Genomic DNA, 15,076 nt, shown 5'->3' on the forward strand with positions numbered 1-15,076 from the left:
TGGTGGGGACTTTCATTTTAACATGGAAGGATAGGATGTCCTCATCCTTTTCATTCAGGTTTTACTTGAACATAAATGACGCTAAGAGCACATTCTTGTACCTGAGAACATGTTTTGTGATTCTCGGGTTTACATAAATGGTATCATCTTTGGCGTCTTGTTCTGCGATTTTTTTTTTTTCTTAACTAGGTTATCAGCTGTACTAGGTATTGCCAAATTGCTCTCCAAATTTTCACTTATTTCAGGGGCACACGAATCCCACCTTTTGACAATACTTAGCTTGCTTACTAGAGTAGTGAAGCATCTCCTATCCTTTGTTTTTAATTTTTTTTTTTTTCTGTCCTTTGTTTTTAAAGAACAAATCTGAGGGACACAAAGGCGGCCTTCACCTGCCATTCAGTGTAGCCAGGTCAGGCCAAGTCCCCAGCTGTTTCTCTTGGCAGGTGGGACAGCCCTAAACTGTGGGTGTCTCGCCCTTTGGTGACGGTCTTCCAGATGGCAGCCCCCCCTTGCCCCACTCTACCAGGCTTAGGTCCAGGCCTTAGGGGATTCTTCCCTCCTCTGTAGCCTTAGAAGTGGCAGAGGGTCCTCAGTACTCCAGGTCCTAATAGGTATCTTCACCCATGCCCACCCTGCTCCCCCCATCCCCCCCAGCCCCGCTCCTGTTGGCATCCATCTAGATCCATCTAGATCCATCTCCTAGTGCAAAGCCGTTGTTCTTAAAGCCCAATGTACCAGAAGCCAAACAGACTCAGGCAAGGGAGGGGCTTGGCCAAGGACACAACCCATAGGCATTAATTAAGTCCAGGACAAATCTAAAGGGTTCCTAGCCTGGGCAGAGTATTTAAGTTTAAAGTCTGTTCGCTACTGGGAACACCCAGAGGGTAGATTGGTGGTGGGAACCAGAGAGTAATGGGTGGCCTCGGACTCCTAGATCCAGATCCCCTACCTGGGTCTGAACACCCTCCCTCCCTTTCCTCAGCCAGAGCAAGAAACAAGTGGTAGGAAGGGTGGAAGATCATTCCTTGCGGAAAGGAGCTTTGGCCCAGGCTGTAGGAGAGGGTCCCCAGTACAAGACCAAGTACAAAGAACCCAGTACAAAGGACCAAGTCTTTTGGCACCCCGGAGACTTGGTTTGCCCATCTGTGAATCAGGAGAGTGGGGACTCACAGTTGAACTCCTGGGAGCCCAGAGAAACAGATGCTCGTTGTGGGGAGACTGGAACCTACCTACCTCTAGGCTAGTGCCCCTCGTGTGGAGATAAATGAGGATCTCCCTCTTGTGTCCAGGACTCCAGGGAGGAGAGGCATCCTGCAGACTTCCCGAGGCAGCACTCCCCTGGGCCACAGAAGCTGGAGGACTATTTGCAGGAGCTAGGGGTGTCAGTGAAAGGGATTGGACAATCAAGCTGAACAACACAAAAAGTTTCAAGGGCAGTCAGGCTGGGGCAGGGCCCCAATGCCACACTCCTGGCATCCTGGCAGAAGAAAGGAGGTAGGAGTGGCAAGGTTAAGTGGGCGAGAAAAGGGGCATCTGGAATCTTGTATCTGCAGGCTATGCTGCGTAAGGCCCAGGAGTCGGAATGAAAATCCTCTGTGGAGAGGTTGTTACCCTGGTGCAGGCCCACAGTACTGGCAGGCTGGGTCTTAGCTTTCACCACTTTATAGCTTCCTTTGGCTTCGTTTCTTTCCATCAGGACACCACCATTTGGGGCTTCATGTCTTGGAAGGCAGCCAGAAGGACCCTCATAGAAGATGAAGTTGAATGATCTCAAAAGGTGGGGAGCTGTGGCCCACACTGAGCTCAGATAGGATTTTGTTTGGCTGATGTAGTATTTGTTTTCGATTGTGATAAAATACACATGACATAAAATTTGCCATCTTACCCATTTTTAAGTACACGGTTCTGTAGCATTCCGTATACTCACATTGTTGTGTAGCCAATCTTTAGAATGTTTTCATCTTGCAAAACTAAAATTCTGTCCCCAGGGGCGCCTGGGTGGCTCAGTGGGTTAAAGCTTCTGCCTTCAGCTCAGGTCATGATCTTAGGGTTCTGGGAGCCAGTCCCACATCAGGCTCTCTGCTCAGCAGGGAGCCTGCTTCCTCCTCTCTCTGCCTGCCTCTGTGCCTACTTGTGATCTGTCTCTGTCAAAGAAATAAATAAAATCTTTAAAAAAATAAAATAAAATAAAATTCTGTCCCCATTAAACAAATCCCATTTCTGTCTACCTCCAAACCCTGTAAATGGGATCATACAGTATTTGTCTTTTTCTGGCTGGTTTATTGCATTTAGCAACACGTCCTCAAGCTTCGTCCATGTTATAGCATGTGTCAGACTTTCTTCCCTTTTTAAGACTAGATGATCCTCCATCATATGGATATGCCACACTTTGTTTATCCATTCGCCTGTCCATGGATATGTGTGGTGCTTCCACCTCTCGGCTACTGTGAATAATGCTGGGTAGACAAATCTCTTTGAGTTGATACTTTTAATTCTTTCAGGCATGTGCCCAAAAATAAAATTCCTGGGTGATATCATTCTCTGTTTAATTTATTTTTTAAAGATTTTAGGGGCACCTGGGTGGCTCAGTGGGTTAAAGCCTTTGCCTTCGGCTCAGGTCATGATCCCAGGGATCTGGGATCGAGTCCCACATCGGGCTCTCTGCGCGGCAGGGAGCTTGCTTCCCTTCCTCTCTCTCTCTGCCTGCCTCTCTGCCTACTTGTGATCTCTGTCAAATAAATTTAGAAAAAAAAAATAAAGATTTTTATTTATTTTGACAGACAGAGATCACAAGTAGGCAGAGAGAAAGGAAGGGAAGCAGGCCCCCTGCTGAGCAGAGAGCCCGAGGCAGGGCTTGATCCCAGGGTCCTGGGATCATGACCTGAGTGGAAGGCAGAGGTTTTAATCCACTGAGCCACCACCACCTCCATACAGTTTCTCCAGCAGCTGCACCATCTCACATTCCCACTGGCAGTATACAGACTTCCAATTCCTCTGCATTCTTGCCACCACTTGTTGCTTTTTTTTAATAGTGGTTGTCCTGATGGTTGTGAGGTGGAGTACTTCTTGTTTTAAGCCCACATTTTACAAGTGGGAGGTTTCACCAGAAAAAGCATATGGTTTCTCTATAAAAAAGATTCTCAAGAGGTGCTTCTGATGACTGAGCCCCATGTGGGACCACCAGCAGGCAGAGGCACCCCTGGATGGCCCAAGCCACTCCCTGCCTCTGGAGGGGAAAGTAGATGCATTTTCAGAAGGTGCTTCTGACATGGTCTGAGAAACGGGAAGCAGTCAGCAGAACTGGTTGTCACTGCCCCTCTTCAGGTGGGGTCTGTGTCCTCCAGTTGGCCAGACTGCCCCGTCTGGCATGTGCCTATGCACCTCTGTGTTTGAGACAGTCTCATTCCTCCTCACCCTTCCACACATGCCTGTTTTATAACGGGGAACTGCGACGGTTTTGTAGTGTGTCAACTTGGCTAGGCTGAACTACATTTCCCATGACACCCTTATTCATACGTTTCCTGTAGGGTGGGCCACATTTGCCAGATTTGGGAGGAAGTCACCATTCTGGTTGCTGATCGGGTGACTTACCTCCTCAGTATGAAGCCGCACTGATTACGGACTTACCCTGGATTCTCTCTCAGTTTTGCTGACTCAGGTGTGTGCATGATTAAGTCTATAACGAAGGGTCCCAGCTTCTTTTTTTTTTTTTTTAAAGATTTTATTTATTTATTTGACAGACAGAGATCACAAGTAGACGGAGAGTCAGGCAGAGAGAGAGAGGGAAGCAAGCAGGCTTCTTGCTGAGCAGAGAGCCCGATGCGGGACTCGATCCCAGGACCCTGAGATCATGACCTGAGCTGAAGGCAGCGGCTCAACCCACTGAGCCACCCAGGTGCCCCAGGGTCCCAGCTTCTGCGGGACACCCTCAACACCAAGGTCAGAGGCAACAAGAACCAGCCCAAGTTTCAGTCTGTCCTAGGGCTCCAGCTTGTGCCGTTTTGGCCTGCTTGTTATCTTCCCGTCCTGTCTGGGCACTCACTGCAGGCTCCAGCGTCAGTCAGAGAAATTCAGCCTTATGGAATCTGGTTCCTCAGCCCTGCGATCAATCCAATGTTTAGGAGCGTGTGTCCCTAATCCCCCTCTGGGTCTGCTTCTCCACTGAACTCTTAGAGGGGAGCCCGAAGCCCTGCTCACTCTTCCTGCCTCCTGCCGGCTCAGTCCGCTTGTCACATTCACCACTCCCCAGACTTGGGAGTTTTTGCCACACTGGGGGCCTATGCTAGTGCTCCAGCCTGGACTGTCCCCAGGCCACAACCGCTGGCTTCCCCGTCCTCAAGAACAGGAAGCAAGTCTGATTGGTCCCCGTCCCTGCCTCTGTTCAGCCAGTGTGCCCTGAAGGAGTGACTGTGGACTAGGCGACACACGAGATCTCATGCAAGGATCAGTGCACCCATTTGCAGGTGTGAGTGGCTCCAGTAGAGGCCCCAGGGCCTCTTTGCGGCCTCTTTTGACAAATGGAGCTCCCTGAATGGCCAAAGGGCCCTCTGGGTATATCAACCAAGGTTCTAGTCCTGGGACAGAGGGATGGCAGCACCCCTTGTGCTGAGCCCTCGAGACCCCTCCCCCATCACGTTCTGTGCTCGGGGCTAAGCCTGGACCTGGCAGAGGGACAGGTTCAGCTGGGTTCGTCTACAAGAGTCCACTCGCTGGAGACACCATCATATGGGTCACGCAGGCTTGCAGAGCCTGGAAAGGGGCCTTTCCGGTGTCTTCAGGGCTGTCCTGGGGCCAGGGAGAAGTCAGACCTAGGGACCCAGGAGGTAGATGAGGCCGATCCCAGCCCCGTGAGAGGAGGGAGGCAAGGGCACAGGAGGAGAGTGTGCTACACTGGGGCTGGGGTGAGGGGTACCTAGAGACCCTGACTGGAGGCAGTGTGTTCCTACCCTCTTGGTTAGCTGATGGATGAGTAAAAGAAATCTTTCTTGGCTCGATTTATAGATAAGGAAGTGGAGAAATGGGAAGAATAATCTTACCCAAACCAAAAGACATGGTGGACCAGACCCCTGGATTGCTGACTTGCAGCCTCCAGAGACCTGGTCCCATCCAACGCCCCTCCTCTCCTGATCAAGGGGTGCAGAGAGGAGCCTAGGCTGAGGCCACTGCTGGGCCCCTATTGTACAGAGAAGCAAATACACGTGTTTCTTTGCTTCCTCCCGGCGCCAGAGTCTGCTGCCCCAGGAAGCACTCCTCCAGAGCCTCGCGGTGTCCTGTGCCCCCAGCATTCACCTGGGATTGAAGCTCCTCAGTGAGGTCTAAGAGACATAAGAGGTCGACAGCAGGTCCTGGGCTCCCCGGCCCTGTGCCAGAGCTGAGTGTGGGGTCAGGGCAGAAAATAACAGCCTTCCCAGTCTCAGCACCAAACCTTTAAGACCAGCTTTTGAACCCCCTCCTCACTGGGGCTGTCACGAGGCTGAGCTGTGGCCCACGCAGCCTTCCTCAGAGTGCCTGGCACACGCCGAGGGTTTACGTGGGGCAGGACGTGGCCATCCTTTCTTCAACTTGGGGTGCAGGTCAGTGACGTGAGCCCCATGCAGAGGTGCAGCTCTACCGAAGGGTCTAGTGAGCACCCCGAGAAGAAAGGAGGGGAGGGGTGGGTGGGTAAACAGTGGGACACTGGGAAAGTCCTTTCAGAAGAAGAACAATTTAAAGGAATGACAGGGTCCAGGATGTGAGCACAGGAGGGTAAAGTGAGTCAAAGCAGTGAGAGACTAGACTGCAAGTGACAAAAACCAATTCACGTGAGCCAACGTAAAAAGCAATGTATCAGCTCACGTGGCAGTCAAGTCGAAACTTTTTTCAGGCATGGCTAGATCCAGAGGCTCTGTTCATGTTCTCAGGTGTCTGTCCATTTCGTGGGTCCAGCTTTCTCTTCTGGCTCCTTTTTCAGGTGGGCTTTCCCTGTGTATTGACAAAGATGGCTACTGGCAACTCTGGCTCCCTGTCCCTACCTGGGGGAAAGAGCACCTCTTTCCCAGAAGGCCCAGGAAGAGTCCCAGGATTGACTCTGATTGAACTCACTGGGGTCAAGAACCATTTCTGACCCAGAGGTTGTGGCACAGTGAACAACTGAACACTCATTGGCCGGGTCTTCAGTCACATAAACCTCCCTGGGACTAGACAGTCAAATCCCCAGAACCAGGTGGCCTGAGAGTAGGGTGGCTTATGTCCCCAGAAAAATATGACAGTGTTCTTCATTAACAGAAGAGAGAGGCCTGCCCCACGGGGAGCTGGTCCACAGGTGCTCCCAGCTCCTGGAAAAGGCAGGTCTCAGGATAGAGAAGACAGCAAGCCAGGGGCCCAAGTGTGCAAGGGATGGAGACAGAAGACAGGAGAGTGGTGGGGGCAGCAGCATCAAAGTGGGAGGCCACTGGGAGAACCAGATGATATGAGCAACGAAGGGTGGATTTGGGTGGGAAATAGGGAAAGGCAGTGTGGAATACAAAGGACCTGAAGGACACTTTGGGGTCTTGGAGCTCATGAGATATCCACAAAGGACGGATGGTCGGCGGTGGGGGCCTCTGGTTAGGAGGGCTCAGAGGAAGGGAGGGTGCCCAGTGTGATCATTGCACAGAAAGTGCAGGGTCCATGTGCCTGGGCCCCCCGTAGCAGCCCTTCTGAACCCTGTTGGAACCTGAGTCACCAGGGAGCTGAGCAAAAAGCCAAGGTCTGGGTCCGGGCCTCAGGACTGTGACTTAGACCACTGGGGTGAGCCTACGTGGCATCTGGGCTTGGGTTTCCAATTTGGGGAAAGGGGGTGGAATCTGAGGGATCACGTTCAGCTGGTCAGGAGCACCATCCCCTCTAATCCTGGGTAGGCCTCGGCCTCTCCTGACTTCTAGCTGCTGATGTCCTATTAGCTGGCCCTGCGTACAGGAGCTGGGCTGGCACAATGGCCCTGCAGCATGGCACTGGGCATCCCCCCAACCCCGCACACTGCCAGTAGCTGAAACTGGTACTGATCAGCAAGTGGCCAGACCTGGACTGGCAGGGTGGGTGCAGCGGTCAGGCCTGACCCACCATGGTCCTGCGGTCTCCAACCTAGATCTCCTGCCTACCCCCGGGATGCCCACAGTTGCCCAGTACCAAAATAGTCGCAGCCAAGGCTAGCATCCCATTTCGTCCTTGGCCCTAATGACAGGGCCCCCTAACTGCCATCAGTCACAGGTCTCCATACTTGGGAGGTGGGGAGGTGGTTCATCTTGTTCTCAAACCTTCTGCCTAGAGAACAATGATGGGCAGAGGAACTTGGCTTCCTTCTCCACTGGCAGGGAAGCTTGGGCGGGGCAGGCACCTATGCTGGTTGTGCCCACCATCGTGTCCTCCCTCACAGCCCAGTCCAGGACAAGGCGGGGGAGACTCATGCTGGCACTGGGCCCTGCAGTTCCCAGAGGCAGGAGGCAATGGGCAGCAGGGAGACCCAGCCAAGATTTTAAAAAACTGAAAGAGCATGTAGAGTGACCACTTGCCCCAAGGGTCTGCAGGGTGGTAGGTGGCTGAAGGGTTTGCCCTGTGACCTCACTCTTTGTGCTGGGGCAGGATAGTGGCTGCCGGGCCTGGGTCAGGGATAGGGCAGGCCAGAGGGGCTTCTCCAGTGATGCTCCCTCCCCTCCCCTCCCCTAGTGCCCTTCCCCCACCACCTGTAGTCTCTAAGAGAGATCATCTCCCATCTGTCACTGACCCCTAGCCCAGGCTTACCTAGCTTAGTACATGTACATACCCACTGTTCTAGAGCATTCCCTAGCTTCCCACTGCCCCAGAGCCTTCCTTTTATAGGGCTGTCTTCATAGGAACATCCATCAAAGGCTCACTTGCTCTTAAGTACAACTGTCACATATACTGAACCCCAGGGTGTCTCAGGGCAGAGGATCATTCTACCCAACTTGTCCAATAACCCTCTGGTCCCGTGTGCACTTCAGATCAGCCAACAAGCAGAGGATCAATGCCTTGCTCAGGCCACACCTCGGTCTGTGCTCAGTGAGCCAGAGCCCAAGGCCTCTACATTTCCAATATCGTTGTCGCATCAACACAAAGTCTCAGTGAATCCCGAATAACTAACCTCTGCCTAGGCCCAGCCTGGTGTGACCTTGTACGTGCTGAGGGGCTCTGCTCAACAAACCCCGAAAAAAGCCAGGGCTGCGCCCCCACCCAACCGCCACCCCCACCAGGGACCTCCAGCATCTTTCCACCTCTGCTCACAGAGAGAGAGATCGGTTGGTCCCTCGAGGGTCCCTCTGGGATCAGCCGACCCCCCCCCTCCCCCGCAGTTACCACTCCCGCGCGGGGAACTCCAAGCTCCAGGCCTACCTCGCTAACATCCGGGGTCCCCTGGACCCTTGGGACCCTATCCAACCCAAGCCGCGCGCCGACCGCGCCCAGCCCTACTCCACTCGGAAGAAAACGAGAGCGGTTCAAAGGTTTAAACAATTTATTGTGCCCCAAAAAGGCCGGCAGGATGAAGGAAGGCCGCGCGGCCCGCGCCCCGAGCGATTGTTTGTCGCGCACCCAAAGGCGGAGGGTGGGGAATGGGGAAGGGCGGCGCGGCGGCCGGGTCCCTGCTCACCAGGGCCTGGCCACCCCGCGGCCCCCGCCCAGGCAGGCAGGCGCGGCCGCGGCCATTGGCGCCTAGGGGCCGGTAGCCATGGCGACGGCCGTTGCCAAGGGCGAGAGCCAATAGGGGCGTCGCCAGGCCGTTTCAAAAATCTAAAGCAAAAGCAACAACAAAAAAAAATACACGCTACAGCGGCGGGGGAGGGAGGGCCTAGTAGAGGATGGAGCGGGCCCGGGGCCCTCCGTGCGGCTCAGAGCAGGGGCGGCGGCGGCCGGGCCGGACAACCGTACAAAACCTACATACACTCGGGGTAGAAAAACCGAAAGACCCGGCAGGCTGGCGCGCTCACTTGCGGCCCTTGGGCACCTTGGGGACGCTGGGCTTGGCCGCCTTCTTCACCTTCTTGCCCCCGGCGGCCGCCGCCTTCTTAGCCTTGCTGCCTTTGTCCTTCTTGGAGGCGGCGCCCTTCTTGTGCGAGCGCTTCTCGGGCTTCTGGCCCTTGGTCGGTTTCTTGTCCGCGCGCCGGGGGCTGGCAGCGCCCGGGGCCGCCTTCTTGGCCTTGTGCGCGGTGGGCGCTGGGGCGGTGGCGGCCGCCGTGGCTCCGCGCCGCTCGCCGCCGCCCTCCAACTTCTTACGGTTGAGCTTGAACGAGCCGTTGGCGCCGGTGCCCTTCACCTGCAGGAGCGTGTCGTTCTGCACCAGCGCCTTGATGGAGTACTTGAGGTAGGTGCGCCCATTCTGCTGGTCGAACCACGCCACCTTCTTGGCCTCCGCGTAGATCTTGGCCAGCGACGAGCCGTTGCGCTCGCCCAGCCTGCGGATGGTCTCCACCACCAGCTGGCTGTACTTGCCCGGCTGGTTCTTCTTCTTGTTGTTCTTTTTCTTCTTCGACGGGGACAGCGCCGCCGAGCTGCCAGCCTTGGCCGCCTTCTTGGCCGGCCCCTCGGCGGTCGTCAGCGGCAGGGCCTCCTCCAGCTCCACAGACATGGTGGCGAGCGGGTTGGTGGCGGGCGGGGCGCGAAAGCCCGGGGGCCGCGCCGGGAAGAGGAAGGCGAGGGGCCGAGGGGGCGCCGGGGGACTGGGGGCGCGCGGCGGCTCCAGGCGGGAGCGGCCGCGGCCAGGCCTGGGGCCGGGCGGCAGGGCTGGGGCGGGGGCCGGGCCGGCCGGAGCAGGAGGTCCCGGGCCGGAGCCGGGGCCGGAGCGGAGGGGGGTGTCGGGGCGGAGAGGGCCGGAGCCGGGACCCGGCCGGAGCGGAGAGATCCGCCAAGGGAGCGCCGCGGCTGCCGCTACCGCTACCGCTACCGCTGCGCTGCCGCTGCCGTCGCCGGAGCTCGCTGGGCGTGCGCGCTGCGCTCTGGTGAAGAGGGCGCTCCGCTCCCCTTTTATAGCTCCATGGCGGACCACGTTGAGAACAACAACAGCCTGGTCTGGAGCCAGCGCCAACTTGTGCTTCTTGGAGCACCTTCCTCGGCCGCTGGCTTCCCGCATCGCGCCCCCCGGGCACCACCAAACCCTCGGCCGAGCGCCCTGGACAGGGACCGAGCCTGCGGCGCAACGGAGAGACGGCCTGCGCCCGGGAAGGGCTCAGCAGAGGGGAACGGAGGGGTGCACCCTATGCTGCGGGAGCGCGAGAGGAGGGGGGCACCCGGTTTGGGGGCAAATAGCGAGGGCCCCGGGGGAGGCCACGCGGCCCGGAGCTTTGCGGCCGGCAGCCAAGAGTGCGCCACAGCCACCCAAGCCCTGAGCGCGGTCTGGGGGCCCCCGGCCTGCCCGCAGGACGAGATTTAATTTGTCCGAACTAACACAGGGCACGCCCTCACGTGGTCGGCTGGGGCAATGTGAAATGTGCTAGGACATCTTCGAGGGGGATCTCCACCCGAGTCCGAGGGGATGGCGGCTGGAGGCGCCCTCCGGCTGCGCGCCCGGGGTCTTGTTATGCCTCGGGGGTCTGAGCCCCGCCCGGGAGGAAGTGGGGGACGACCGCAGGTGTCTCTCTACGGATATTTCCAAACCGCCCCCCCCCGCCCTCCGTCCCCGCCAAACTGGCGCTGATGCTCCAAGTGCCCCATTTTATGGTGCGCAAGTAGCCGCCACCGTTCGCCCCAGAGCCAAATGGCGGTTCCACGGTGGAGCTAGTGGAGCGAGTGACAGGCTGTGACCCCCGAAGGAGTCCTCGGACAGGATGGGGGAGGGGAGGTGCTGCGGCCACACCCCTCCCCCTGTCGTGGGGGAAGGGCGATGGAGAGCGGGTCCTGGAGACTCCTCTTCTAGCCCCCCTCCCTCTCGCCGCCTGGCGAAGTCCTCCGCAGGGGCTTGTGCAAGTCTGCGGCTCTGAGCCGGTCGGGCTGCAGCGTAACTACTGCCGAGGCGGCGCCGAACAGCCTTTCTCGAAGCCGAAGAAGCCTCTACTTGGGGAAGCTGAGACCATGGGGAGACACCCCGGGAGGAGAGCGGATCCCTTGGGAGTAAGTGGTTTTTAGGCCCGAGCATGGAGGGATGGATGGGACAGGGACGGTAGAAAATTGGGGTTTCTGGGGAGAGAGAGCTGGAAGCCGTGAAATCCAGGAAGGGTGAAGCCTTCTCTCCCAAGAGGCCCCTGTCCACACGCACCCTTTTCCCAGAGCAGGCACAGACCCCATTGGCCCCTCAGACAAATTAGTGAATAAGGCCCCGGAGAGGAGGAAATTGAGGCTGGGAAAGGTGAGACGGAATGGGGTTTCTTTGCAGTGGGGGGTGATCAATGATCAGTGGCATTGACCCAGAGGAGGGCTCATCTCCCAGGGCAGTGAATACAGCCCAGAGGAGGAGGAAGATAAGCCCAGGTCCCTGCAAAGAAGGCCAAGTCCCTCTCCCAGGAAGGAGGACACCCCCCCCACACACACACACATACCCAAGTGAACTGTCTGTCAAGCTGGGGAAACTTGGCCAGCCTAAGACCTCAGCCAAGGCGAGAAAAGACCATTAGGAGTCTCCTAGCAGAGACGGGTGGGTTTCTGAAAGCAGTGCTGGCTGAGCCCCGGGGCGCGCCTGGGGAGCAAAAAGGTCTTGCAGAGAGGGCATGGCCTGAGTGAAAAATCACAGGTTCCGGAAATGCAGAGGCATAATGCAGTGAGAGAGAGAGATGGAGGAGTGTCCATCCAGGAGCCGAAGCCACCCAAGACGGAGCAGAGGGCACGGAGGTGGGTATGGCGACCCCCTAGCATGGTGGACCAGGGTGCTCAGAGCTGGGGCTGGAACAGGAACACCAGGAAGAGAGCTGGCCCCAGGGGACCAGCTGCAGGGGGAGGCAGCCCAGTGACTGGCCTGGAGGGGCTCCAGCTTGGTCTCTGAAGGGTCAGAGAAAGAGTAGAGGGTGATGCCCTTGCTGGTACCCCAGCCTGGCCAGCAGGGGCACCCCCAGACTGCTGTTTGCCCAACCATCCAGGAGAGAAGGTCGCTGGAAATGTGAATCTGGAGAGTTGGTGGCAGCAGCAGCCTGGGTCAGGGATGTCTTCCCCGGGGTCCTTGTGCAGGGAAGAGGAGGATGTGGAAGTGGTAGGAAAGGGAGGGGTGCTCCATGGGAGACAGGGGAAGAATGGTCAGAGAGGAAGGAGGGAACCAGTGGTGGCTGGTGTCATGGAAGCTAAGGAGGAGAGAGTTTCAAGAAAGAAGGGCTGGCCTGTTACAGTGCAGCCCATTCAGAAAGTGGATCAATCTTATCGATCAGCAGAATGGACAGGTTCAGCAGAGCTGGAGAGACTGGCAAGTCTCCAGCCTCTAAGCCCCTCTGGCTGGAATCTGCCTGTTTTTTTGCCCAGTGTTTTGGTGTGTGTGTTTAAAGATTTTTTTATATATTTATTGGCAGAGAGATAGAGAGCACAAGTAGGCAGAGAAGCAGGCAGAGGGAAATGGAAAAGAAGGCTTTCCACTCAGCAGGGAGCCCATGCGGGGCTCGATCCCCAGAACCCCGGGATCATGACTGGAGTGGAAGGCAGTCGCTTAACCAACTGAGCCACCCAGGTGCCCCTTGCCCAGTGTTTTATTTTTATTTTATTTTATCTTATTTTATTTATTATTATTATTTTTTTATTTGACAGAGATCACAAGTAGGCAGAGAGGCAGGCTGAGACAGAGAGAGTAGGAAGCAGGCTCCCCGCTGAGCAGACAGCCCGACGTGGGGCTCGATCCCCCTGGGATCATGACCTGAGCCGAAGGCAGAGGCTTTAACCCACTGAGCCATCCAGGCCCCACTTGCCCAGTGTTTTAAAAACAAAAACAAAACAACTAAATTAGGTCCAGGATTGAAAAATCAGCCGATTTCAGATAAAAATGTGTCCAGATCTCAGCTTTCCTTAAAAAAAAAAAAAAAAAAAAACAACTGAAGATTCACCCTAGGTTTCATCCCACTCGCCTGATGATACAGAGGAGACCACAGGCTTGGGGGATGGAGGATAGTGGCTTCATCCAATTAGCCAGGATTCTAGGCCTGGGGTCCTGCCAGCCTTCAGGGATGCTTCTCAGAGCCCACACTCCCAGGTAGCCCTGCTGTGACCCCTCTAAGGAAATGTAGACGGGGAAGGCCTCAAGTAACTAAGGAAAAATGATGGACAAAGAAACATCAGAAGTGGCCAGGGCCTAGCAGAGACGAGCCCCTCCCACATCAGCCCTCCGGCTGGGCCAGTCTTGGGAGTTAAGTGGGAGAGGGGCAGTACAGAATCAGGGTGGGTAGGTGGGTCCTTCCTCCTTAGTGAGCTTCTCCTCCTTCAGTCCTGTGGCTCCAGACACCATCTAGACACCGATGACACCCCGTTTGTCAGCCCTCATTCCTGTCTCTCTCCTGACCCAACAGACCGCCTGCCAGCCGCCAACTCTACTGGGATGTCCAGGCATAGCTCTCTCCAGGAGGAGGCCAAAACAGGCCTCTGTTTTCTCTTGCAAACCTGCTCCTCCCTAAGGTTTCACAGACAATTCTAGCCTCAAAGCATAGGCTTGGCCTCTATTTCTTTTTCCCTCTACCCTCTCATTCAACCTATAGATTCCTGTCTCCTCTATTCCCAAACAGGTTCCTCCCCAAGCCCTGGAGTTCTCCACCCTTCCACTTTGGGCTCTCCAGGCCTCTCCACACAGCAGCAGCAGCAGCAGCAGATGGAGCCGCTAACACAGAAGTATGACTTCCTGCATCCCCCCTCTGCCCAAGGGCCTCAGGCAGCTTCTTATCACACTAGGATGTGTCTACACTCAGCCACATTGGCCTTTTTGTTCCTCACACAGACCGCTGGGGTAGGGGGGGCTTGTTCCACCACAGGGCCTTTGCACTTGCTATGTGGCTGACAGCAGTTATTCCCATCTCAGTCCTTGAGAGCCTCTTCAGGGTAGCCGCCGCCTAGCCAGCCTGGCTGAATGAATACCTCTGGAGAATTCCTGTATCACATCATCCTGCTTGATTTTCTTCATAGCACTTATCATCACCGGACCCCATTTGGTCTGTTTAAAATATTTTTTTTTTTAGATTTTTATTTATTTATTTGGCAGAGAGAGATCACAAGTAAGCAGAGAGGCAGGCAGAGAGAGAGAGGAGGAAGCAGGCTCCCTGCTGAGCAGAGAGCCCAATTCGGGACTCCATTCCAGGACCCTGAGATCATGATCTGAGCCAAAGGCAGAGGCTTAACCCACTGAGCCACCCAGGCACCCGGTCTGTTTATGTGTATACCAGGCACTCTTTAAGAACAGAGTTGGATCTGCCTTGCTCCCCACTGCACCCCAGCCCTGGCACACCCCCCACCCCCACCTGGTTGGCGCCCTGCTTACTGCCCTCTGCCACCTGGAGACAGTGCAGGTTTGCCCACAGCTGCCGCTCCAGGAAAGGGAGCTGGGAGGCAGGAGTTCCTGGCGGGGCTTGGACCCCGGCACTCCCACAAACTTCACGTGTGACCCACCACTCCCCCCGCAATGACTCTGCCCTCAGTTCCCCAGTTTGTGAAAAGATGTTGGATGTGTACAGCGCTCTCCAGCTTCGGCAGCCCAAGTCCGGACTTCTGAACAGAGATGTCCTCAAGAGAAGGGAGGACCCGCAAGAATACAGCCTTCCTGGAGAATGAAACACAAAACAAAAGACCCCGGTGTCGAGCAGAGTGTGGAGAGTCTGGGTCTAGGATGCAGAACCCTGGGGCTCTAGGCGGGCTTCTGTGCTTCCGTCAGCCTCAGTGTTATCATCTGTAAAAGGGGTGTCCACCCTAGAGCTCCAGCAGAGGCACCTCTGCGCGGGAGAGTTTCCAGAAGGCCTGGGTGGGAGTTACCAGCCTCAGGGACAGGATTCTGAGGCCCTGCTGCCTGAGGGCCCCTCCCCAGGGAAGGCCCCGTTGGCTGTTAACCTGTTGAAGGCCAAAGAGTCTGTCTCCCCAAAACATGTTTTAAACCGAGAGGTTGGCTCCATCCTAGGCCTGGACTGTATTGGGATTTAAAATATAGAGAGGCACTAAGTACTTT

At 56.1% G+C, this 15,076-nt stretch overlaps 1 protein-coding gene and 2 long non-coding RNA genes across 3 annotated transcripts; 2 read left to right on the plus strand and 1 right to left on the minus strand.

Moving 5' to 3' along the window:
• Window positions 1–3,584: 3,584 nt before the first annotated feature.
• LOC116858169 lies at window positions 3,585–6,012 on the plus strand. The gene is made up of 3 exons (XR_004380870.1): window positions 3,585–3,658; window positions 5,227–5,342; window positions 5,951–6,012. It is a non-coding gene; the product is annotated as an uncharacterized LOC116858169 (long non-coding RNA).
• Window positions 6,013–8,936: 2,924 nt separating this feature from the next.
• Window positions 8,937–9,903, minus strand: LOC116858175 (histone H1x). Its single transcript, XM_032842828.1, has one exon. The coding sequence runs from the start codon at window positions 9,596–9,598 to the stop codon at window positions 8,957–8,959; it is 642 nt and encodes a 213-aa protein (XP_032698719.1). The 5' UTR covers window positions 9,599–9,903; the 3' UTR covers window positions 8,937–8,956.
• Window positions 9,904–11,358: 1,455 nt separating this feature from the next.
• On the plus strand, window positions 11,359–15,032 carry LOC116858176. The gene is made up of 3 exons (XR_004380873.1): window positions 11,359–11,790; window positions 13,653–13,755; window positions 14,556–15,032. It is a non-coding gene; the product is annotated as an uncharacterized LOC116858176 (long non-coding RNA).
• The last annotated feature ends 44 nt before the right edge of the window (window positions 15,033–15,076 follow it).

The sequence above is a fragment of the Lontra canadensis genome, unplaced genomic scaffold (assembly GCF_010015895.1).
Source record: "Lontra canadensis isolate GAN:19392208 unplaced genomic scaffold, GSC_riverotter_1.0 scaffold133, whole genome shotgun sequence".
Classification (NCBI taxonomy): Eukaryota; Metazoa; Chordata; class Mammalia; order Carnivora; family Mustelidae; genus Lontra; species Lontra canadensis.